General features: G+C 41.1%; 2 protein-coding genes across 2 annotated transcripts in view; both read right to left on the bottom strand.

Moving 5' to 3' along the window:
- Positions 1–9,695: 9,695 nt before the first annotated feature.
- Positions 9,696–12,170, bottom strand: bola1 (bolA family member 1). The gene is made up of 2 exons (XM_041043436.1): positions 12,134–12,170; positions 9,696–11,521 (listed from the first exon to the last, which is right to left on the bottom strand). Exon 2 carries the CDS (start codon positions 11,495–11,497, stop codon positions 11,045–11,047), a length of 453 nt encoding a protein of 150 aa, XP_040899370.1. The 5' UTR covers positions 11,498–11,521; positions 12,134–12,170; the 3' UTR covers positions 9,696–11,044.
- Positions 12,171–12,699: 529 nt separating this feature from the next.
- Positions 12,700–24,238, bottom strand: part of sv2a (synaptic vesicle glycoprotein 2A) — a 35,250-nt gene continuing 23,711 nt past the window's right edge. Inside the window, exons 5-13 of the mRNA XM_041045213.1 lie at positions 23,772–23,905; positions 22,981–23,070; positions 22,186–22,293; positions 21,058–21,146; positions 20,537–20,701; positions 19,967–20,100; positions 18,384–18,590; positions 17,367–17,526; positions 12,700–16,703 (exon numbers count right to left, since the gene is read on the bottom strand). Of these exons, the coding sequence (XP_040901147.1) occupies positions 16,520–16,703; positions 17,367–17,526; positions 18,384–18,590; positions 19,967–20,100; positions 20,537–20,701; positions 21,058–21,146; positions 22,186–22,293; positions 22,981–23,070; positions 23,772–23,905 (1,271 nt within the window). The 3' untranslated portion in view covers positions 12,700–16,519. The remainder of the gene's footprint in view (positions 16,704–17,366; positions 17,527–18,383; positions 18,591–19,966; positions 20,101–20,536; positions 20,702–21,057; positions 21,147–22,185; positions 22,294–22,980; positions 23,071–23,771; positions 23,906–24,238) is intronic.

The following is a 24,238-nucleotide window of genomic DNA, read 5'->3' as shown; positions in this document are numbered from 1 at the left end:
GTGAACCAGACTCTTGGAGAAACAGTTTCTACCATTTAACAGAGGTGGAGAGTGAGTGGCGGTGGGAGTGTCGCTGCTGCCGGGCGCTGAGGTGGAGAGAGGGCGAGAAAAGCAGCCTCTGTGCAGCAGTGACATGAAGGCGACAGGGTGTGACAGGTTGAGCTATCAGACCGCAGGGTGCACAAGTAGAAATCTTTCACTTTCTCACACAAAGACACACATACACAAACTTTCACACACTTCACACAGCGCACAGTCAGGTCAAATGTTGGTACCACTCTTGAAGCAACTAATGGCTTTATTATTGGTTATTAAAGTATTTACTGTTGCTTTACAGATCAGTTTGAGTCATTATGTTGCTAAGTTGTGAAAACTCCCCTTAGCTGGTGTTGATCCTTTCTATTTCTTAATGTTGCCTGCAGTAAAAATGATAAGCACAACTTTTGGGTTTCCTGGTTGTGAAAAAGTACAAGGTTTACTCTAAAGTGAGAAACTCATGACCTTTTGTCAGTGATTTTCTATTACACAGTCTAATATGGTCTGTGGGCAGTGAGAACTGGATAAGTCTTTGTAATAGATTTAAGAGCTATTTTGCACTTTTTCACAAGCTGGCAACCCAAACATTTTTTCTAATTAATGTCTTATCACTGATCTTTAATTCATTAATAAAATAATAAAGTACAGCTTCTCACAAAGTGGTACCAAACAACTTTTATCCATTCATCATGAGCAAAGCAGATGTACATGCAAACGTAATTTGGCAGGTGAAAGATTAAACACACATCCTGCATGCAAACGTGAGCAAAGATTTCAAACACTGCAAACGAACACTATACCTGCATGCACTTGCACACATTCTCTCATGCTCACAATAGAAACGCACAAATGTATTTCAAGCTGGATTTTTGATTTTATCCTAAGAGCACTTAGCAGCACTGCCTACCTGGAGCATCTGTGCTTCAGGTAAGGCAGTGTAAAGTACCTGCTGCACACGAATGCACTTCTGCCTCAACATGTGGTCAGTATGATGCTCTTCTCCTCAGAAACATCTGATGTTTTGCGTCTGAAACCACCTGCCGACAAGATGTGCTGACATGGACAGCACTTTAAACTGCGAGCGCTCAAAAGGCCTCGGCTTAGACGTTGGAAACTTTCCTCAGGGTGTCCGTGAGCCCACTGAACCCTTCTCAATTGGATCTGACAAATTTGTCACTGAGCCTGAGGTTAGGCTGTTCATCAAGGCAGACATTTGCATGTTTATACGGATGCTGTTTTGCTAGAAACAGCTTCTAAAGAATGCACTGTGATATTTCTTACTGTGTTGAAGCATGAAAAAGCATACAAAATTAATCTACTGTACATAAAGCTTACATCAGAACTCAATTAACCTGTGTTGCAAGTATTGTTTGTGTAATTATACTGTACAGGTGTGTGTTATATCTGACAGTTCAAGTACTAAAGAGGACTATGAGGTACTATTACTTGTTGGTTATTGAGTTTCAAATAGTGTACATGACTGCCATATATTATACCCACGTCTTTACTCCAATCCAGTACAACTGCACAGACACACACGCCTCACTGCTTGTCCAGAGTTCCTCCCTGGGGGGTCACAGTGGCAAGGAGAGGGGGATTTCACGCTTGACCTTCCCCTCACAGCTTCGTGAGCCCCTTCACTCCCGCCTTGATTCTCTTGACCTACTTGGTCATCCTGGAGCAAGCCACTTATAATACCTACGTCTAACCAAGCAGCACGCTGTCTCTCCCCTCTCTCGCTCTCATACACGCACATACACATCTGTCTCACACATCTGTCTGTTGGTTTCTCCCTCTGCAGGGCTCTTTAGCGGTGGCCTCTGACTGTGACTGATGCAAAAGTTTAGAGATAAAGGTTTAATCCCTTTGTGCCAAATATTGTTTTTGAATTCTGGGAAATGAATTGCCCCTGGCTCTCCAATCCCATTGTTTGTATTTTAATCCAAATCTCCTGGGATCTCTCATGTGTTTTCACATGTGTGGAGAGCTGCAACATTCACATCAACTTAAATAGAGAGGAGTCCCTCTTAAAGCACATGCAATCCTGGAAAAAAGGACATAATCTTACATTATTTCGAACAATTCAGCCACATTTTCCCTTAAAAAATATCAGGACTGATTGTCTATGGTGGAGGGTGTTATGAGTATCAACGAGTAATTTGTTGTTTTAGAAAATTGACAGTATATCAGAACAAAGTGTCACAGCTTCGCCTGCCTCAGACGATATGCTGTTAAGACTCCAGTGATCACAGTGCAGACTCTCTTTGTGCCAAGCTCTGGGGATTCCCCTCCTCTTCCTCATCCTTTCTCACCCTCCCTCATCCACTCCACACCCCCAGAGGAGGTGGCTGGAGCGTCAGCAGCACTCAGTGGAATCCAGAGCGCCTGTTTCTCCCCCCCTACGAGCACCACTTAAGGCCTCCTGTCTCACACTGCAGCCCCGGCGGTAGTTGGGAACCATTTTCTACTCAGATGAGCACAAACAAAGACATGCATGTGCAGGAGTGAGGGAAGAGGGAGGCAGAGGGGAGGAGGAGGAGGAGGAGGCCAGTGGCGTGTTTGGTAAACAGCGAAAAAGCTGAAGGGAGCGGCCACTCGGGAGGAGAGAAAGAGGGGAAGGGGAAGTGGAGGAGAAGGAACGTGAGAAGGGGGGACAAAAGGGGATCGTACGCTGAGGTATGACTGAATCGGAAGCCGGTAAAGAGTTGAGTAAAGGAAATTGCAGGGGCTTCCATGTCACAATCCGCAGATGGGCTGTTCACAAAGGAAGGGGATGGCACACCTGGCACTGAACAAACACATATGTATGCACAGACGCACAGCTGGAACTGTACATACGGCTCTAAGTGGTATGCATGCATCCTCCTGCACATACACATTCACGTAAACCATTACAGATCAGAAACAACTCATTCATTCACACACAGCATTCACACAGACACTGCTCCTGCCTCTACAAATACACTCCAGAGAAAGTGTGCCCATCCCTTAACAACACTCTGTAAGCTCTTCAGTGTTGCCCTGAGTCTTGCCCTGTTTGTGCATACAAGGGTCAAACCCAAAGATGACAAAGTCCTCATATCAAAGCCCACACACTCCCAATTGACCGAGTGCTTCTCCCTGACCCCGTTGTTTTATTTGAGTCCTAATAACTCTCCTAATTAAAGCCCCTTCCTATTATTTTTTTCCCTCCTCTCCCCTGTAAAAGGGCTGGGTTTCAAAGTGCTAATAAAATAAACTAGAGGGGGCCCGTTTCTTTATTTGTATGTGTGTGAAGAGTGTGTGGGAGAAGAAGACAGGGAAAGGAGGGGGGAGTTGGAAGGACAGAGGTTTTAGGTTCAGAGGGGGGTAAAAGAAACAGAGGTCAGTGGAAACAAAGAAGAGAGAGACCCTGGGGTCAAGCTGCCTGGTGTCCACAGTCACTGGGCTGGAGTTGTTGCAGGGCGAATGGTCCCGCTTGTATAATCGCCGGGGTACGTTTTGTCCACGAGTGTAGGATAGAATATATCACAGACTGCTGACAGACGAACAATAGCTCACGTTTTGTGGAAGTCCAAGAGGAGCCTTCACGGATCCTTTGACTTGGCTGGTACATCTGGAAGAGCCAAGATTAACCCTGCGTTTACTGGCCTCGCGTATGGCTGACCCTTTTGACCCGAACTGCAGTCTAAACAATATCGCTTATGGGTTAATATAGGACTCAAAGACGCCCTATAGATGGGGCATCAGTGAATCATCCTCTTAGGAGCAAATGGGATAAAATCAATACAATAATGTTGCGTGCTGTGGGGAGATTACCAACAGCTGGCTATTTTCAGTTGGATAGAAAGTGAAACAAGGGGCACAAGAGTCTACAGCCACGCTAGCGGTTCTGTGAAACTGGTCTTAAGCTGCCAGTATGATTCTTCGAAACTACTTGCCGGATGGTGGAATAGCAGTGGAAACCTCATCCGCCCACACCTTTCAGAGATCAGATTGTGGAGCCTGTGTCCGGCAATTTCTCTCAGAAACCCACAATCTGACATTCCCAAACACTTCACTCCCTGATTGGCCAGCTGTGAGACAGGAGTAGCCTTTCACACGTGACTTTTTCTGCAACATCTACAACCAAGTGCTTTCAAGTGCCTTCATGAAACCCTTCAAGAAGTGACAGTATGAAAATGTGCACCATTACCACAATATTTAATTACATTAAATTAAGGGGACACGTATATGCCATCAGAAGCGCTTGTCAGATGGCTCCCCTACACTTTTTCAACATCAGATTAGGGGTTTGACAACTTTTGTAATTTCAGAACAACTACAAGCACATTTGACTTCTGACGAGGTCAGACAACATGTCATTCGAAGTAGTTCTTTTCTAGCATAACCCAGCCCACAGGCATTAGCACACTAACATGCTCACAATGGCAATGCTAGCATGTTGAAGCTTAGTGGGTATAAGGTTTCTCATCCTAGTTAAACACTTTAGCATGCAACATATTTGGTTAACATCCAGTAATCACTACTAACCACAGTTGAGGACAAGTCAGAAGGTCAACAAAGTCATTAGGATTGTGGGGACCATGAGAGTCTGTCCAAAATTTCACGGTAATCCATCCAATAGGCGTTCAGATTTTTTGGTGGAACTTCTGACCAACCAAACAGACATTGCCATCTGTAGATCCACACAGTTGCTAAAAGCTAAGAAATAATATCTAATACAAACATTCATGTGCGTCATCCAACACTAGGGTACGGCAGGTGCAAAGTGACACCACTGACCACATGAGAAAACTGCTAATCAATTTTTTTTATGATATTTGAAGCTCAGCCATAAACGTGCTCAATCTCTGTTAACTCTCTGTTTGGTTTTATGATGATAAACATGTCGGAGTGGAGGTTTATGAGTGTGGCTGCGTCTTTGTGCAGCGACTATAAAAGCAGCTATGCGAATATCATATGCTTCATGGGTCTGCCGCATGTTCCTGTACGCTGGCTGTCATTCAAATCCCACAAAATAACCTAAACACTGGTGTTTGAATAACTTACAACCTCTTGACTAAAAACATCAGCACTGAGTAATACCCAAGGGGAGAAGCAAAAACATAATATGATGATATGATAATAGCTTCAGGCTGTGCATGAGATATAAACGTGATCATATAGGGTGTTGAGTACTCCAGGAGGGATAAGGGAGGCAGAGAAAGTTATGTGTCAGGGTTCAGCCATGAGTAACTGGGAGCCCAGGAGAGGCTGAGGGAAGATTTGGGGTAATCATTATGTGAAGAGAGGGAATATGTATCACGTTTGGCTCAGCCACACATACAAGGGTTGTTTAAAATGTTGAACGAAAGTGGATAGAGAGATGTCAAAATATGTTTATGAGGAGAAAGCCACTTAAGGGAAAGGGTAACTAGCCAAAGTGTGCAAACTGGGTCATAGCTTGTACAAAAAATTGATGTGATTGACAGCAAGTGGAAATGGAGGGGGGGGGGGGGGGGGCAATCGGAATGAGACACAGGTTCAAAGCTAGGGAGCAGGAGTGGAAAGATCACAGAGGTTGAGAGGGAGCTGAGAGAGGGTAAAGAGGGAACCCAGAGAGAAGGCTTTGAAAGAGTCTTATCTGTGACCCATCTGTCCTGACATGCACACTCCTCTGGTTAGTGCCCTGGAGGGGAGGGAAGGGGAGCTGCATGCGTGTCAGTAACTGAGTGTGCAGGGCTTAGGGCTAAGGCCTTGGCCTGTGCACTCTGGCCCGCAAACCAGCCTAACCAGCCCCATGCCTTAACACCCCTAGGAAAAACTCCCATGACTTACTGCTGTGATCATGTGATTGACTGAGCTGCGCCAGGGGAACAAAAAAACACTTTAACAAAAAGGCTGACACACATCAGTGAAGATACAGATATTACTTTCTTTGACAATTCACTTTTCATCTTTGCTGTCAGCTGATTTGTCAGAAACTTTATCAGTGGCGTCTCATTTCTCTTTGGTCATTTGGCAAAAAGATCAACAGATCTGTAGTGGGGCTGATGACCACGTGTATTCGGGGAATTTTTGAGGCAAAAATGTCAGAAAAACAAAATACTGACGTTTGAGATGTTATTAATTCTTAGAGTAATTATGTTATTGAGCTAAAACCAAACAACATATCATCTACATCAACAACTTTTATTCCTGTCAGTGGAACAAAGCTCTAAAAAGTGACATTTCCAACTCATGCCTGATTATATTCCCAATTCTGTCCTCTACTACCAAATCACTAGTTTTAGTTCATTAAGTGCAAGTCACATAAAATAAACAACACCAGATACCTTGTTGCTAAGATGTTTTGGAGACACCTGACCCTCCTGAAAGTCATTTTCACATCACCTATTTCAGCAATTGTCAGAAGTCATACATCACAAAACTCATTGGCAGTCTCACGAAACTAAAATACTTCTTGACTTTTTAGTTAAAATTAGTGTTTTCTTATGTTCTTAATTCTCCTAACTAATACCTCCACTATTAACCTTTTACGTCAGTGATTAACAAAGCATTTACTCTAAGTAAAACTAAATACAGCGTAAAATAAAGAGAACATTGACTCAGTCTTAAGGAGGGAAAGCTGCTTTCAATATCTCAGCAATCTCAGAAAACAAGGTGCAAAGGGCTACCTTCTGACAGTGCACAATAATTATGAGGTTTAGCCAATTACTATGCTACAAAACGTTTGAAAAAAAAAATGAATATAAAAAAGCATTTCTAAGAAAAACCCTTCAGTTGTGATTAGGAATCAGTTCCCACCCTTACCATCCAAAGCAAATATCTATCAGTCCAAGTTGTTTTGCATCAAAATCCAACCTCCTAAGATGTTTGACTTTACTTGCATGTACAGCACACCTGGGAGATTTACCATAATGAATACCTGATGTGGTGAAGCAGTTAATTCCGCCTATAAAATAACTCCCTTCCTCCTTCCTGTGGGCCCCGGCTGTTGTTTATCAAACGAGGTAACGTCCTGTCATGTGACCCCTCCTCCCTCTCAGCAACCCACCTGTGTGGACTTTTCTCTTAATCCCCCTCTAGCCCCCCCCTCTTTTTTTTTTTTTTGCTCTGTGCTTTGAATACTTAGACTACTGAGTGTAACTAATTCTCCCACACAAGGATATTGTCTTCTCCCTATCTCTGCTTTTGTCCTTCCTTTTCAAGCCAGCTATTCACTGATTTCATTAGTTGGCAGTGTGGTGAGAGAGAGAGCTGGCGAAGGGGGGGGGTTTCCAATTAAAAGGCCTTAATAGCCTATTACCATCACCTTAGGTTCAACTCGGCTTTTTTTTTACAACATGAAACCAGCAAAAGATTAATCACCAGACCAGCATGAGAGGTTTTAAAAGCTATTCTGTGATTATTAAACTGTAATTAGGACTGATGATTTTGACCTGCCTTCCACAATGGTTTTGCTACTACACTGTGTAACATGTAGAACTATTCTCATTAACAACAAAGATTACAAGGACAAAACTGTACTACTCTGACAGTTTTCTTAGTGACAAACCATTGCTGTTGCGCAATGACATCAGGTTTTACATTAAAGGCAATAAATGTAATGATCGTTGTTCCTGGTGGGGGTTTAAATTAAATGTGTTTAACAGGCTGCTTTCCCTGCACACATGCTGCACAGATCCTGCAGCTGACCAGGGGGCCAGAAGACGAAGCCAGTCCCCAGGGATGACCCAACCACCCTTTCTCAGACACCCATTTGTCGTACCCCAACCCCCCTCCTCCCTCCCGATGGATGACCCTGCAACCAGCAGGGGTCAGCTGCGCAGAAGGGGCCTCCCGCACCCCAGCCCTCGGTCCGGAGCCACAGCGTAAATCAGCGGCTGTTCATCACGGGAACCCTGCCCTGCCCAGGGTCCCAGCCCAGCCTGGCACCATCTGTCCCCGGACTCTGACGCAGAAGCAGCACTGCCAAGGTGGGTTCCCACTGACCTGCTGTACCCTCCAGGCCATATGGGCCAGACCTGGGACCGGAGACAGATCCATCACCACTGGAGTCTGGACATGATAGAAGGGCACGGTGTATCGACGAAACAGTAGTTCAGCTCTGTATGTGTGTGAAACTGAGCTCATGCAGAGGACAAATTAAAATAAATGTGGACAAATCAAGAGGAATTCCTTATAAGAAAATTACAGCCATTAGTTCGACACAACAAGACCAACGGCATTAGTTGAATAACTGCTTTTCTGACTAAACATTTAGGAAAAACTGACCTTAGTTTAATAATATAGAGAATACTTGTATCAGCTTTGATTAAATATAAACTATAATTTGTTTTTTGGACAGCTTTAATTAAAAATACATAGATGACCCTTCTGCTACAAAAACCACCCCTATTCATTTCACTGACACACCTGCGCAGTGACATCTTAATGGATTCCAACTACTTATTAATCTGCATAAGAAAACAATTACAAAGGGTGGACAGAGTACTAGAATATCCTAATCAGGTAAATCAAATATTTCAAGAACATTACTTGGCATAAGTAGAAGATTACTTGTGGAGAAAACTATTCAAGTAGAAGAAGAAAAGCAGCAACAACCCAAGTCCTGATTGTGACCATTTTTTTTTTTGTTTTTAACCAAGTTTTCTCTGGATTGCCGTGTGAGGTTCAAAAGAAACTTAAGTGGAGTCTTCTTCTGATTAGGCCTTAATTACACAGCTGTAGGCTACTCTTAAATTCCTGCTTTTCTTGCTTAAAGTAGTTGAGCAGACTGCTTTTTAACAGCAACATCTACTTAAGTGAAGGCAAAATTACTGATCTTAGAATATACGTGAAAAAGGAAAAGTCCGCAAAAAAAGCAACTCAATTAAAACACTTGCATTTCGCCTCTGGTTAAAATAAGACACCATCTATTATGCTGACTTGACCAACTGTTATTTTGCTGTATAACTGCCATTGACTAAATAGGTGATGAACTACTCACACATGTAAAACAGTCCAACCTTTTAAGTGCAAGACAAGTCCCTACACTCCACCTCATCACCCTTGACGATTTGACGTCTTTTCCCTCTCCATCATAACGGCACCTGGAATTGTGACACGTAAATCTTATCGGCAGAGACAGTCTGCGGGTCCCCGGGCAGTGCAGCCCCAGCTTATTGCTTTCTCTCACAGCTCCGGCCTTGCTTCTTGCCCCCTTAGGCCTGGCTCTAATGGGTGAGCAGGGGTCATAAAGTGGTTGTGTTACTGTTTTCCTTTTTCCAAACCAGTGACACCAGTTGTTCACCCTCCTCACCAGCGCCTTTTGTGAGGCCTGACAGGCTGTCAGTTCCAGGCGGAGGATAATTGTAGAAGACGACATGCATTACCTTGAGGTGACACCACATTCCACTGAAGGTCTGTCTTTATGAGCTAACAATAACTTTGAATAGCTTTGCAGCAAAGCATTAAAAGTTTTCTTCGGGTCTGAGGAGTATGTTTGTTGCCATCGCATTCTTGCGTTGCATCACATCTAAACAAATATCTTTAAAAATATGTGGAGCAAATTAATCTCGCAGATGAGCGATAATTAAAGGACAGGTTGTTGGTTAAGACTACCACTGACAATTTTCGACATATATTTTTTGTCTTATCACTCTCACGGGCTTGAGGAATGATTTTTGGCCATCATCAGGGTTGAGGGAAGGACAAGAAGACCTTCACAGTGACACATACAACCCCAAGACAAAAATAGACGCCCACCCACATACACGCGCACAGTAAAGAGCGTGTCATTCTGAGAACAAGCGCAAACTACTGAACATTTTGTACTTTTGTCCCCTGGTTTGTTCAACCAATCACTACAGAGCTGAGATCAGAAGCATACAAAAATATAACTGAGCTATAATCCAGTGAATCATAGGTTAACTGCAAGAAATATTTTTGTTACCTCTGGGACTGTTTTCTGCTTTTTTTTTTGTACTATAGTAAGTGCAGCGAACTACAACACTTGGTATTGAATTAACAGTTAGATTTTTAACGTAATAAAATTTATTAGCTGGTTTCTAACAGTTACTCGTGTTATCTTGTCAATAGTTTGTGTTTCAGTATGACTACATGTACAACCCTAAGGAGAAAATGAACACTGACTGGGTAATTGATGTTCAACTTTAAGGGGAATAATGAAGACATCTTGTATTCATCAGCTTGTTCACCCAGCTCATTTTGTCATTTAATCTGTGAATATACTGCCCTCATGTGTTGAGTCAGTGGTACTGGCTTCACAGTTTTTCAGTCTCTTAAAAAAAATACACAACATGCACATAGGTAAGAGTTGTGGGTCACTGTAAACGTTCCTTCTATGCATGCCAAATTATTTCAGAAATCAATAGTACTCAATAATAGTACTTAGAGAGTAGGGTGGGGGGACCTGATTATTAAGACTTGAACGTGAATGCAATGACACTGCCTCATTGTTTCAGTCAAACAGATCACAGATTCATACATCTTGCGGGGTTCATTTCGGTTATGGTAAAGAACACTGTAACAGAATTTAAGCGTTACCCCTTGCCACTCACAGAGTTTCAGTATCCTGCCTGGTTAAGTATTTTTATTCAAACGTTCAATCGTGAATTGCAGAAATGTATTTACAATTTTCTAAGAATTTTGCTTACCTTCATTCACTTGCAGAAATGAGGAAACGTGACCTTCTACTATCTACTTTTGGCCCGTGATACGACGCAATAGACAAAGAGGTTTTTACTGACACACACATTAAACATACAAAGATCAGAATCTAAATGCCAATGCTGTTTAGGCAATAGGCACCTCCCTGCCAGTAATATTTGAACTTAGCTCCATTAATCAAATACCACTGAGACTATGAGAAAGAGCACTGTGATGGAACCATATTGTCCTATGGAATTTTATTGTCTGTGCTAGTTGTCGTGGCAAAATTTACATCATAAACTTAATGTTTACAGTGAGTGTTATACCTCTCTTACAGCAATCACCTGCATTCTTCACACTTCAGTGCAGCACTGCTTCTCAGTCCAACACTTCAGTCTCGTCCAGCCTTCAATTTCTCCTCCATTGTGTGATCTCCCTTCGATCCTCCCATGCAGGGTGGACTCTTAGCCAAGGCGGGGTTACTCCCCCACTGCTCAGGAGTTTTCGCCTGTATAGCCAGTGCATGAACGCAGGTACTCAACTCCTCCTTCAAAGCCTCATTAACCAGACGGTGGCGCTGTATCAGCGGCAGACCCTCAAACTGGGAGCTAACAACCAGGACACGAAAATGGGATTCAGAACCAGGGGGCACAGCATGCATGTGGCTCTCATTGTGGACCTCTAGGTGTTCAGGCTCGAGTCTATTGGTTAGTTTGGTTCTGATAGCCCTCTCAACAGGCCGGCTAGGGTCTGGGTCCATGTGTGGTCTGAAGTGGGCCAGAGGCCGGCTTAAGGCAAGACTGGTGGAGACAGGCCGAACACAGCGGAGGACACTGGGCAGCATCAAGAGGTTGTGGCTGGAGACCACCTAAGAGAGGATGGTGGGTATAAATAAAGATAACATGCTATTTAATGATATGACAGATGTTCATGTTCTGGCAGGTATCTTATTAGGTATTGAAAATTGTTTATTATATCTGCCAATGCAAAATCTCTCAAGTTATTCAAGCACATAAAGATGCTAAACTGCCATACGCAAAACCAGCTAACCCCGTAAATTTAAACCGGGTTAGAATCCAGAAGCTCAAGTTAAAGAATGAATGCAGACTAAACACGTGTTGTCGACTCAAATTAATCAGAGCTCAAATCGCCTAAAGTCACTGTTATAGTTCCATATAAGTCGGTGACAAGACTTCTCATCATGGCAACGCCTTTGCTGTGCTAGTTTTATTGTTAGCTGGGTCAACATTCAAGCTAAACTACAGCCAATGAACTTCAATGCTCATTTGCTAGCATTAGCGGTTAGCTTACATTAAAAACATCTGCCAATATGCACGTAAACTGACACAATGCAACCGAGTCTTTACACCGAACAACTGCATACAACATAGCATATCCGCCCGTGTGTTTGATTGTACAGTTAACCAATAACTGAAGAAGCAAACGTTTGCTAAAGTGCAAAGTGATTTTAGCTGCTCACCTCAGGTGTAAAGTCAGTTGAGGCTCTGGAACCGTTGCGTAACACTCACCGGAAGTGCCAGCGGAAACGCTGGGTTTTGTAGTTTTTAAGCGCCTTTTAAAAAAAAGTTCTATGATCCAGTCCTGTGCATGACCACATGCCTACACCGATGGTTTTTTTAAACATTATTTACTACCTTATTTATATCACATTTAATCTCCGTTATTTTCGAATAAAATCCTTAAAAGTAGTTCCGGTGGGGGAAAAAAATCAAAATAAAAGTCAGGATGAGTTGGTGTTAGAATTTCGACATAAAAGCATACGTTTACAAAAATCAAAATAATAGCCACACTGAAGCCTGCTGCATTGCAGTTGTTCTCAGCTGTTCTTTTCCCCTGTCTGTTACACTTTACCACAGAAGGATTAAACTATTTATATTGGAAGACATAGGCAATAACTATCAAGCCAAAGTTCCAGTGGTTTCCATAATAACCATAATAGCCCATATAAAAATCAGTATTTATTGACAAAGAAATGACAAAGATTGACTTTTTATTTTTTTTCCACTTGTTTATTCTTCATGGTTCTTTGTTATCCATTGTGATTCCAAAGGGTCAGTTGCACAGTAAAGTGCAAACCCAATCAAAAATCAGCAATGAGAAAATATAAGAAAAAAATCTCACACACCTTTAAACAGAACTGATGTTGTCACATTTAGGCTAACTATGATTCATAACTGGCATTTAACATTGATGTATTTACTTCTATTTCATTCTCATTTACAAAATGCACAAAATCAAAGACAACATACAGCATTGTTCATTTACACTTTTTTTTATAACCTTTTTTTATAGTCATGGTTCCACAAACAGTTTCTATACTTACAAACGATCAACTACAGTTTCTACAGCACAGTACAATGACAAAGGTGATAAATTCTTTGTTACATTTAATTAATGGCAATGCAATCTTATTGACAAAAGCCTCAAGACCTAGGGTTGTTTTAGAGAGTACACACGAATGTTAGCTGTTTAGTCTTGTGTCATTATTAAGCCAACACTCAGCATTTTAGTGAACAAGGCCAGCATATAGTAATGTGCTCCAATTCCCAATAGCCTCAAAGGAGAGAATAAGAGACAAATACCCAAATACTTATTGCTTTGTTAACTTTTTGCACTCACAATTGACTGTTGCTCAGGCAACAAGTTAATTATACAAAAAACCCTGTAACGTAAGCTAAGATATGTATCTACGAGAGACAATCTTGACTTGGACGGAGCCTGAACTGAGACGGGTTAGCGTTTTAACAGCATTCCATGTCGAACAAATACAACAGTTATTTTGACATCGTTGTTCTCAATTCCATTGGTGTTACAGGACAACATACAGAGAATAGGACTGCTGGATGCTTAGCTTTTATGTTTGTACAGTTAATGTGCATTTATATACTATCAATGTGCTTCTAAGAGGGGATCTGGGCAAATTTTGCTTTCTGACTTGCTGGCTGTTTTGGCTTCTAAAGCCATTATTTCTTGCAGTTTTAAAACAAGACTATCTGGACTCCTAAAGACAAGTTCTCAGGTGAGTTGTGGGGGAAAAAAAAGTCTTCATTACCACATACAATAATAAGTCCAGCTGTTCTTGTTTCACATGACCAATAGCCGAAAACCTGCAAAGACTCACTGCAATATAGTATATTTCCAGGGGTCCAGATTTGAAGAGCTAACTTATTAGTTACATCATAGTTATTTTTATTTACATATATTCATATCTATAACAGAGAATTGATGGTGTAATGTGTAAACTCAGGCCATACAAAATATTTGGCAATAATTAAAGAGAGGTGGTATTCATGGCACACTCATAGATAATGGGTCAGATGTCAAATTTGATATTAGATTAGTGTGAGACTGGAGCGAGATGGTGAAATGCAAGGGGCAGGTCATCAAAGTCTGAAGCACCTATGTTCACAACTGCACTCATGTTCACAATATTGTCATTTGGTAGGTTTTGGTCTTTGTGCTCTTGCTAAACGCTCGCGTGGTTCTTCATTAAACCTCTAGCAAGGCTGCATCAGGATGTGTCTTGAAGAACTCAAGGCATTCACAATTGTGCATGTACGACAGTGTACACTTAGTGCAATGGGTTGTCTATTTTCTTTAACTGTCTTGAGTCTACGTATGGCTGCTATCCTACAAAATGGCAGTTTGGACAAAAACATTTTCTATTAATCTGACATGTCGATGATTGTTTTGCTTTTCTTTTATCATGCAATTGTGAACATATTACTCTTACTTTTCGGGATCAGGGGAATGTGGCAATAATCTTCGCCAACACTCTGTGCTGTTACCTGTGTGGGATATATGACAATCAGCCCTTGGCAGTGAGTTCTCTAAGGTGAATCTCATGTTGTATCTAGCTACAGTTGTATAATAAAGCAAGTAAGTAAACACAAGGTCCCAGTGCACTCCAAATTCATACCCTCATTAGCAGAACAATCCTTTTCAACTGCAATTAATTGTCACTGTTCAGTGTGTTACATGTCCCAAGGACGTATACATCCCAAATAAGGAAAATATAAAATAGAACTGCTGTTTTTAGTTTGGGTGCAGTATTTTCCAGCAATTTCAATATTTGCTCTCCTGACACTAAGCTTCACTCTTTTACACTGTCTTGATCCAAGAGCAATAAACAAGTTGACCATGTCCAGTATGCTATCACACCATGTTCAGTTCAGTATACCCATCAACCAATAAAATAGAGTTTGCCAAATGTGAAATGGTAAAAGACAAAAAATAAATAAATAATTTTTTAAAAATCTCAATATTGCAGAGGTTCAATATTGCACTAAGAAGCACACTCACATTAATATAAACATTCAGTTCACACAAAGAATTATATTATAGTTTATCTGTCATCTCTTACACACTTAACATACTTTGTGCCTGCACTAAGACCATCAAAACTAAGCCTTTCTGTGTAACTTTTTTTTATGTAATAGTATGATTTAAGTGAGTAAAGGAATATTTTCATTTTGAACCTGTCTTGTGCAGTGTGCTCTAAGGAAAGCGGGGTAAGATTCACCAGTGTTTTATGGTATCACTGTTTGCAACAGCAGAAATAAAGCATTGTGCTGTATTTTATGTGTCCGAAATGTCAAAATATTATGGCAACTTAAGCCAGACCAATCAATAAGCAAATGCAACATGTCCAAAATGCTGTTTACATGTTGTACTCTCAATTTTCATAAAATTAGATACATACTTTGTGACATGCATAACACCCCCCAAAGCATATTTTCTAAGAGACAAACATACTGTAAGTCTGGGAGGAGAGGTACTAAAAAGGCATTTCTTACAAAGGGATATACAGTATGATTGAAAAATGATGATTGAGTGTGAGATTCTGAACATTTTCATTGAGTCAAGAAAATGTTAGGGACATTCACATTGGCTATTGGTTGTGCTTTAAATGTACATTTCAACAAATAGCTTCATCTCTGTGATGAAATGGCAATGATGACAGCACACAACTTTCACGTAGCATGGGAAACATATTTGTTAATTGGTTTGAACGATCTCGTGACTGTTCGATCAAAAACAATGCTTTAAAGGGAAAAGGAATTCGATTTATCTCCTTATCGCATTTTAACAATAATGGAATGTTCTATAATCTATAAAATGGCAGTTAGTCTGTACACCAACACAAGACTTCGGGAGACGAAGAATGAGAACAGGTCTTTGTTAAAAAGAGAAAACCAAGAGAGGTGAGTCTTGGTTTTACCACACAAAGTCAAAAATGCTTCAAATCAAGGCATAAAATGTCGAATTTTTGATTCTACGTCCAACAATGGCAAAGTACTCAAGACTTGAAAGGTCAGTTGTATTTGCTCAGAAGAATGGAGGTGACTACAGAGAACTCTGCAACAATGGCTAGTGGTCATTTCTATGAGTCTATTTGCATGGCTCATTGTCAAGAGCCCCATCACCTCACCTCCAACCCCAGCTATATGTACTTAGAAAAGGGGGACCAAATCTAAATGTACTGTTGTATTCCAGGGAAATAAAATAAAGTTCTCACTGAACACCTTAAAATTATGTTTCCCTCACCTTTTCATTGGCACCAATTCTGAGCAATCATGAATAATTTGTCTCAGTCAGCTCAAGGTTTATTCAGGCATTGTAATGCTCTACTTATCTTTATAGCACAGAGGGGCAGATATCATAGAACCACCAATATTTACAGCTCAGCAGATCTGTGTTGGTCTTCTGCATTGTGTTATGTGCACAGACTTTACTATATGATTGTTGGGGAGGGGTTAGAGGGTAGGATCTGGAGGGCTCTTGAGCTGTTCATTCACAGTGTGGCGAAAACTCTTCTGCCCCCTGGAAAGTTGTTGGCGCCACACTATTGCAGCACCTGGCCCCGAGTTTCTGGAAGTTTGAGGGCCAGAAAACTGCCCGCCGCCAGTGCCCCCGAGGCAAAGAGTATGGGTACAGCCTTGGTTATACCAACGAACGAGGTGAAGATGCTTATACCCAGCACAGCCGCTAATTTACAGAGGGCGTTGAGGAAGCCAAATGCTGTGGTTCTGGGAAAAAAAGAGGAGATACGAGACAGAGTCAATTCCTTGTTTGTCAATTAATCACATTTAAAGTGGGCATAAAAACAACCAAAGAAGAAAATCAATGAAGTAATACAGCAACATTAGATTTATCTTCCATTTTGTACCCCTGGTACAGCAATTTTCTTAATGAATTTAACTGTTTAAAGGTCTCTTGGCACATATTCATTGCGGCGGCTGTAGGTACAGTATATAACCACAAGATGGAGCTACATCTCATAAAATCAAAATTCTCAAAAGCTGTTTTACTGAAAACAAAGGGGCAACACAAAAGATGCCCGTTCCTGTTTTGCTGACTGTTAAGCTCCATACAAACAGTCATGTTTTATGTTATATGAGGTCCACTTTCAATTGGTCACTCAAATTAGGATTTATATACTCTGCTATTTAAGGTGGGGCCAAAAAAAACTAAGAGCACATCCTGCTAAAGCCATTAGGTGGCAATAGGACAACTAAATGCTTTACATCACAAGCACCACCAATGATTTCACCCCACAATGTCATCCATCCCTTTAAGCCAACCAATCACTGTGGGGTAACTGTTATGACATCGTTTACCACGTCATTCAGCGCCACTGACCGTGTCTTCATGGTGCCAGGGAGATTTCGGGGCATGCCCAAATTGCCTACCTCTTGTCAGAGGGATAGAGCTCCACGGTCAGCACATCCAGGGCGTTCCAGGAGGCGATGCTGATCCCTCCAAACAGGCAGAGCAGAGCAATCATGGCTGACTCGCTGTTGCCAAAGGACAGGAAGAAACAGCTGATGCAAGATATCACACTGGAGCCCGCTGTAGATAAAAAGGGGAGGGGGGTGGAAAAGAGCGATTTGTGAAGAAAGGAAGGAGATCCTGCATATTTTAACTGATAATTAATTGGAATTAGACTGTCTGTCCAAATAATTTAGCTGCAGAAATACCAAACAATTTTGTTTCCTAAAACAAGAATGACGGACCATCTTAATTACAATACTGACACTCTTAATGGCACCTTTTATCAGGAGAATCTAAGAATACCTATAATATTTGGACTGATGACAGACCTTTAGAGCGCATATTAAAGTATTCATTGATAAACTAAGGATGAAGTTGAAGCTGTTTGACAGAAATGAGGCTTGTTTCCTCTGTGGAACACATTTTTGTCTCAGTCGTAAATTATGGTGATGTTATCTACACCTTGCCTAAATCAGCCTCCACTCTGAATCCTCTATACGTCATTTACAACTCTACACTCACATTTGTAACTGCACTTTTTATGTGGGCTGGCCTTGCCTCTGTGTAAGATCAGAGCATCATTGGCATGCAGTTATTCATGTAGTGCTCATAAATACATTTATTAATCCCCAAGTCTCACCAGGAGATCTGAAACTTATCAGACTTGGTCCGCAGACTGACTTTGATATCAGCAGCAACTGAGCAGCTCCACAGCAGCAAACGAAAACTGTGCCTTGAACCTCTAACCGATGGTTTGCAATGTAGAGGAGAGTTTCTGATCTTTTATCTTCTAACAGTTCGGCTTCCTAGCTATCTATATTTAAGAAATGAAATGGTCAAAAGCCACTGCCGCACGTGAAGGATGATGATGTACAAACTTCCTCCCTTTCAAAACACACGATGCTGAGTGAAAGTGACCCTGCAACCCATATTACCTAGCATCCTCAACCGTCCAATCTTGTCCATGAGCAGCGCGGAGACAATGTTGCCTGGCAACACAGCCAAGGTGCCCAGGAAACTGACAAAGTAGACCATATAGGCATTGTTCTCATCACTGACGTCACTGAGCAGGCAGCCCTCTTTGTTGTGCAGGAAAGTGCTGTTGATGAGTTTGCAGTTGATCAACCTATACTTGAAGAGATCTGGAGATAAACAAGGGGTGGGGATTGGGGGGGGGGGTTGCAGAGGACAGGGAGACAGAAGACAGAAAGGGAGCAAGGTTGAAGGGGTTGATTCGTGAACTTGTCAGAATGGGGAGAAAAGATGCTGATTGCAATGTGTGCAGCAAAGTAAAATGCAGAGTGAACTGTACATGTTATAAATCTACTAGTGAGTCCAGCTTTCTCTGGAAGGTTATGCTCACTGCTTTTAGGGAACTGTTTTTTTTTACTGTTAAATATTTTTAAATACTTAGACCTTTCCTGAAGCTCGCTCTTTTTACTGTATGTATACTCCATTATATTTATTTCCCTGAGGTTTCTCCCATTTGTATCCTGTAAAAGGGTTTATGTATCTGTGTATCACATCTTGCTGTGACAACACTTTAAGTTGATAAAGTGTAAAGAATAGCCCTTTAAGCCTCTGGATCAGTACATACAGACTAACATGATGAACAGCCCAACTGCATTTGCCATGTGGTTTATTCCCATCATGCTGCATTGGGATAATAAGGTACACTATGGCAACTATCACTCAGTTTTAAATTCTGAACAAGGAGTCCAAAGAGACATTAAGCCCTAAAAAGCAAACAAGTTTCTAATTCCCATTCTAATGAGGAGCTCCTGGCCGGCACTGATAGCAGCCGTGAGTGATTGCATGATGTGTGTAAAGACTGCAAACAACCAACAAAGCAAGAGGAAGGTCTGGCTGATACATCTTTTGTGTTTGTACGTGTGTGCACAGCTGCAGAATCCATAGGCGCCAGTGTCCTTTTCTAAAATGAATAAAGATACAGTTCTCATCAACTTTGTGCGCATGTAACGTCGTCTGTGCCATTTTAGTGGAGAAAAATCGATTGACAGCTTGAAATGAGAAACAGCTCCGCAATTTTAAAGTGCAAATAATGGAGGATTCTCGATTATTCTGGGTTGCTAGGTGACACTGCAGCTCCATCTAGCAGTAGCTGATTTTCTCTTTTAGCAGGTGGAAAATAATGTGTCCACTAAAACTGAACATTATAAGACACAAACAGATGGCCAGGGCTGTTGTACTGGACAGTAATAGATTGTACAGGTAATGCACTTGTAACTGTGTGCTTACAAGACAGGTGTAACTGAAGGATATTATCTGTAAAGAAGAGCTGACAGAGCTAAACAAAGCCACTGAACTCACGCAAACCCATAACAGGATTCCATTTGCAAGAGAGAAAACAGGGAGCGAGAAACTGTGTCAATCACTAGGATAGTTATTTATGAGGAGATCTTTTAACGTGCTATAAATAGCACAGAGAGAATAAGGGCAGAGAGGAAAAATGAGATCACAATGCACCTATATACAGCTCACAACACATGTCTCCTACCTGTGTTGTAGAAGAGGGTGGCAATGAAGGTGCAGTTCTTGAAGAAGGTGTTGCTGGAGGTGATGTCCTCAAAGTAACACTCCTCAAACAGCGAGTCCTCGAACACCATAGACCTCATTTTCAGGTTCATAAACCTGCAAACAATTACAGGCAGAGAGGAACGAAGGAATTAAGACAAGAAGGCAATGAATAGAAGGAAAAAGAAGGGAGATGCAGAGAGACGCGCTTCATCACAGGGGCTGAAACCATTAGACTGTCAGATATTCTATCTCCACATTGTTGTCTGAATATTAACAACGCAAATCAAAGGTCGAAAAGGCAAGGTCAAAGGGAACATCAAAGACAGGCTTGTTAAACATGAACACGTCCGCAGAGCTTTCATCCAATCAAAGTATTGTTCAGAATAAAATATTGCGAAGCCTTATTCATATCTTCATCTGGTTTGTTGTCATGCACCACAAAGTATTTACACTTTATGAATAAAATCATCAATTAAGTATTGGAGATGTGGAAAATCAAATCACCGTCATTCAAAAGCGGGACACTATGGATGCGACACAGATAACTCACTTGTCATTGAAGTACTCTCCCTGGCGGTGCACCTGGTTTTCCAGGGTGAAGTTAAAGGTGACATGTTCTACTTTCTCCTTGACGAAAACCTTGGTGCGGGAGGAGTACTCCTGCTTCTGCAGGTACTTAATCATATCGGGGAACCACACTGTCAGACCGTAGTAGCTAGAGGAGGAGGAAGAGAGAGAGAGAGAGAGTAAGCAAGAATGCTGCTGTCATAAAAAGACAACAATCCATTAATGATATATGATAAAGTAAGTCTAATGGGGGTATTTTTCTGATAAATAAGTACTTCAAATTTTGACATAATTAACCAATATAATAATACCTCTGTACTTTTACTTATGTAAGACTTGACATGTAATGGTGGATTTATACAACATGGTAGTAACACTAGCCAGCTCTTTGTGGATGAATAAAATATATCCATTTCACCGATCAGCTTCCTGAGAAACTCATGTAAGTCACATAATGGCCGAGAAGAACCTGCAGTGGTGCACCTTGGTTCAATCTGATCCTACCTGAAGGACATGGAGAACCACACGGCCATCATCATGTAGGTGGTACGACGGTACTCAGGGGAGAAAACAGTCTGGAAATTACTCCACACCTGGAGAAACATGGACAAAGACACAGAGGAAAAACAGAGAGAGAGAAAAAAGTTAAATAAATATATAGAACATTAAGATAAAAAGTAAACACACAGCACATGTCTCTGAAAACAGGTTTCTCTTCATCGGCTGCAAGAAATAAACACCATGTCCCAGCATCCCTTTGCAGCCATAGAGTAAACAAACAGAGACAGACACAGAAGCACACAAACACTTCCTGTCACTGAATACACACCATCCACAAAGACAAAGAGATGTTTCACAGAAATAAAGCCTGAGCTGAAATTTAATCTGAGTTCAGACGGAGGTTCATGTTGATTATGATAAAACACGGCTTCCCTTTGAATATGATATCCATTTGTGATGGTTTAATGGTGGGAATTTCCATTGCAATATTTGGTCTGTACTCCCAGTGCACACTGATGACACTGCCTGTTTGAAAGGAATCGTTTTACATTTTGGGGGAATATGCTCATTCCGTCTTTTCCTCACAGTTAGAAAAAGAATGTCTTTTGCTGGAACTGTTTTGTTTCTGGACGCAGTGACTTTCTGGAGTCTCTGCTGGTTTCCTTCAACGTCGTGGTGACAACAAGTCTCCTGGAAGTCACTGAGATTGCCTCCAATTAATGGTTACTCCATGTAAAACCTTGCAGAAACTGGTTGTTTTTGTATTTCTGTTTGTGTACAAATTAGGCAAACATGAAATGTGTTAATTAGTGAGCGTTAGAGGTGCTGGTGGTTATTTTTGGATGGAGCCAGGATAACAGTTTCCTCCTCATTCCAGTGTTTATGCTAAACTAGTCTCCTCCAGGCTCTTGTTTCATATTAATGATACAGACATGAAAGTGGTATTGATCTTCTCATCGAGCTTTCAGCAAGAAATCAAATAAGCGTGTTTCCCAAAATGTCAAACTATTCCTTTATTTCATGCAAAGAGACAGCTTTGCTAACGTGATTCACCTTCAACGTGTTGTTTCACTATTTCGTCTGAACATTTACTATTTCCAAATAAAAATCAATGAACTTAAAAACAATCACCTGATGGAAAAGTGATGTCAGCTTTATCCTCCATTTCTCATGCCAGGCAGCACCATCGCCCAAATTCACCAGTTCATCCATCTGCTTCACTGTTTTGATGGTGGTCACCTGGGAGGAGCAGAGCAATCAATCATTACCTTTAATTGTTGTGTTTAATTACTGTTAATTGTGCTTTTCCTCAAAATGCTTTGCAAATTTTCTATTAGAAGAGTTTTCACAATATTTATTGATAGTCAAATTGTGTAGAAAGCGATAAAAAAAACAGGCTTTACTGTTTAAGGTGTATGATATGAGATATGTGATATCAAACGTATAAAACTATTTTACAGTTTTTCATCACTGCTTAATCTGCAGTCTGTGCTTTGAAATATTACAAATGACAAGTAGTTGATATATAAATCAATAAACTGCTATTTATATTATCATTAATTCATAATATTCAAATAATGTGAGAATCTCTGTAAATCTGTGCCACAGATTTGTAACAGTTAGTGAAGAGAGGCACTTGATTTGTCAAATGTTTCACAGTTGACACCACAATATCAAACATGATCTGTTCTGATATTTAATTTTACTAATGAATGTACTAAGAAGAGGTTTTTAGGTATTTTTATGTCACCTAACTTCATTTAAGTATTAATGTAAACTCTGTAGCTTGAAGCATTAAAGAAAATCTATTTTGACATATCAGTGTGTAAATTTATGCAGCACAGTGCTCAAACCCTGCTGCGCTGCCGCGTAAGCAAACATACATGCACTCAACATTAACACTTAACATTCATGAGTGTGACTTACAGAGAAGACCCTCTCTGGGTAGCCTTTGGCCCTCATGTTGGTGTCGTGGACCTGCTTCAGAATCATCCACGCCTCGTCATGTTTCCCGTTCTAGAGGACAAAAACAAAACAGCAAACTGACATGTTGGTCAGCACTCGTGTTGTAGCCCCCCCCTTCGACATTAAAAATGCAGTAGAGAAGGTCAAAGGTCAACAGCAGGTGGTGCGATACTGGAGAAGCACTGTAATCCTAAAGTAACGTTCAGTATTTTCACATCTCTTTACAGTTTGCTGTAGTTTGCAACATTACAGTTTATCATTTGCTGCAACAACAATACCTAAAAATGGCTTAGTAGCACATAAACAAGGAAACTGTAATATGGGAATAGTATTTATTTTGTATGTCCATATACTGTAAGGTAGCTGTGTAAGATTGAATTGAACATTTTAAAAACAATCTACATATGAACTGTCTTAAAGAATCTTCTGTTTTTCTTTCAACCTTTCTTGTCAACTTTGTAATGTAGCACTTTTCAAAATACATTGAACAGGACTTCACCAGTACTTAACGTATCTAAAAGCACCTTGCTGTTTAGCCTGCTTCAAGATTTACATACGTACATATTTATTTATACATTCAAAATATTCTGGAAAAGTATGTAAGCAGCACTTTGTCTGCAGCACAGCGTCTTCCACCTCACAAATGCTCTGAGGCTTTCTGTTTTCAGAGCTGTTTATGCATTCAAGAAGTCAAAACGTATTCAAATAAAATTTCCACAAGGTCTGATTGTGGCGAGAGCTGACAGGCTGACCTCCAGGTAGAAGCGTGGGCTCTCAGGCATGGTGGTGAGGGCAGAGATGGCTGCCACCGAGGGGAAGGCACACACCAACACAAAGACACGCCAGCTGTGGAACTGGTAGGCCGAGCCCATCTGGAAGCTCCAGCCTACGCAAGGAGAGAGAGAGAGAGAGAGAGAGAGAGAGAGAGAGAGAGAGAGAGAGAGAGAGAGAGAGAGAGAGAGAGAGAGGAGAGGTGTCAGAGGAAACAAGAGCAAAGAGGCAGCTGCAAGACTTGAATTCTGTGCACGAGGCACGTCCTCTACATTCAAACTGATTGCATGCATTTACTGTATTTCAGCTGCAGTTGTCTAAAGCTGCATTGCAGTGATTTGTCATGTCTGCTCCATTTTGCCTGGCCACACTGCTCTCCTTTTCATTTTTCTACTCTTCTATGCAACATGACTAACCCCATGAAAAATATTCTCCTTTCTTTCTGCGT

Source organism: Toxotes jaculatrix, chromosome 8 (assembly GCF_017976425.1).
Source record: "Toxotes jaculatrix isolate fToxJac2 chromosome 8, fToxJac2.pri, whole genome shotgun sequence".
Lineage (NCBI taxonomy): Eukaryota > Metazoa > Chordata > Actinopteri > Toxotidae > Toxotes > Toxotes jaculatrix.
Note: the sequence above shows the minus strand (reverse complement) of the source record. Positions and strands in the feature narration are given on the sequence as shown.

Bases quoted from the DNA above. Each gene is read 5' to 3' on its own strand.
- bola1 (XM_041043436.1), bottom strand. From the start codon at position 11,497: ATGCTGCCCAGTGTCCTCCGCTGTGTTCGGCCTGTCTCCACCAGTCTT.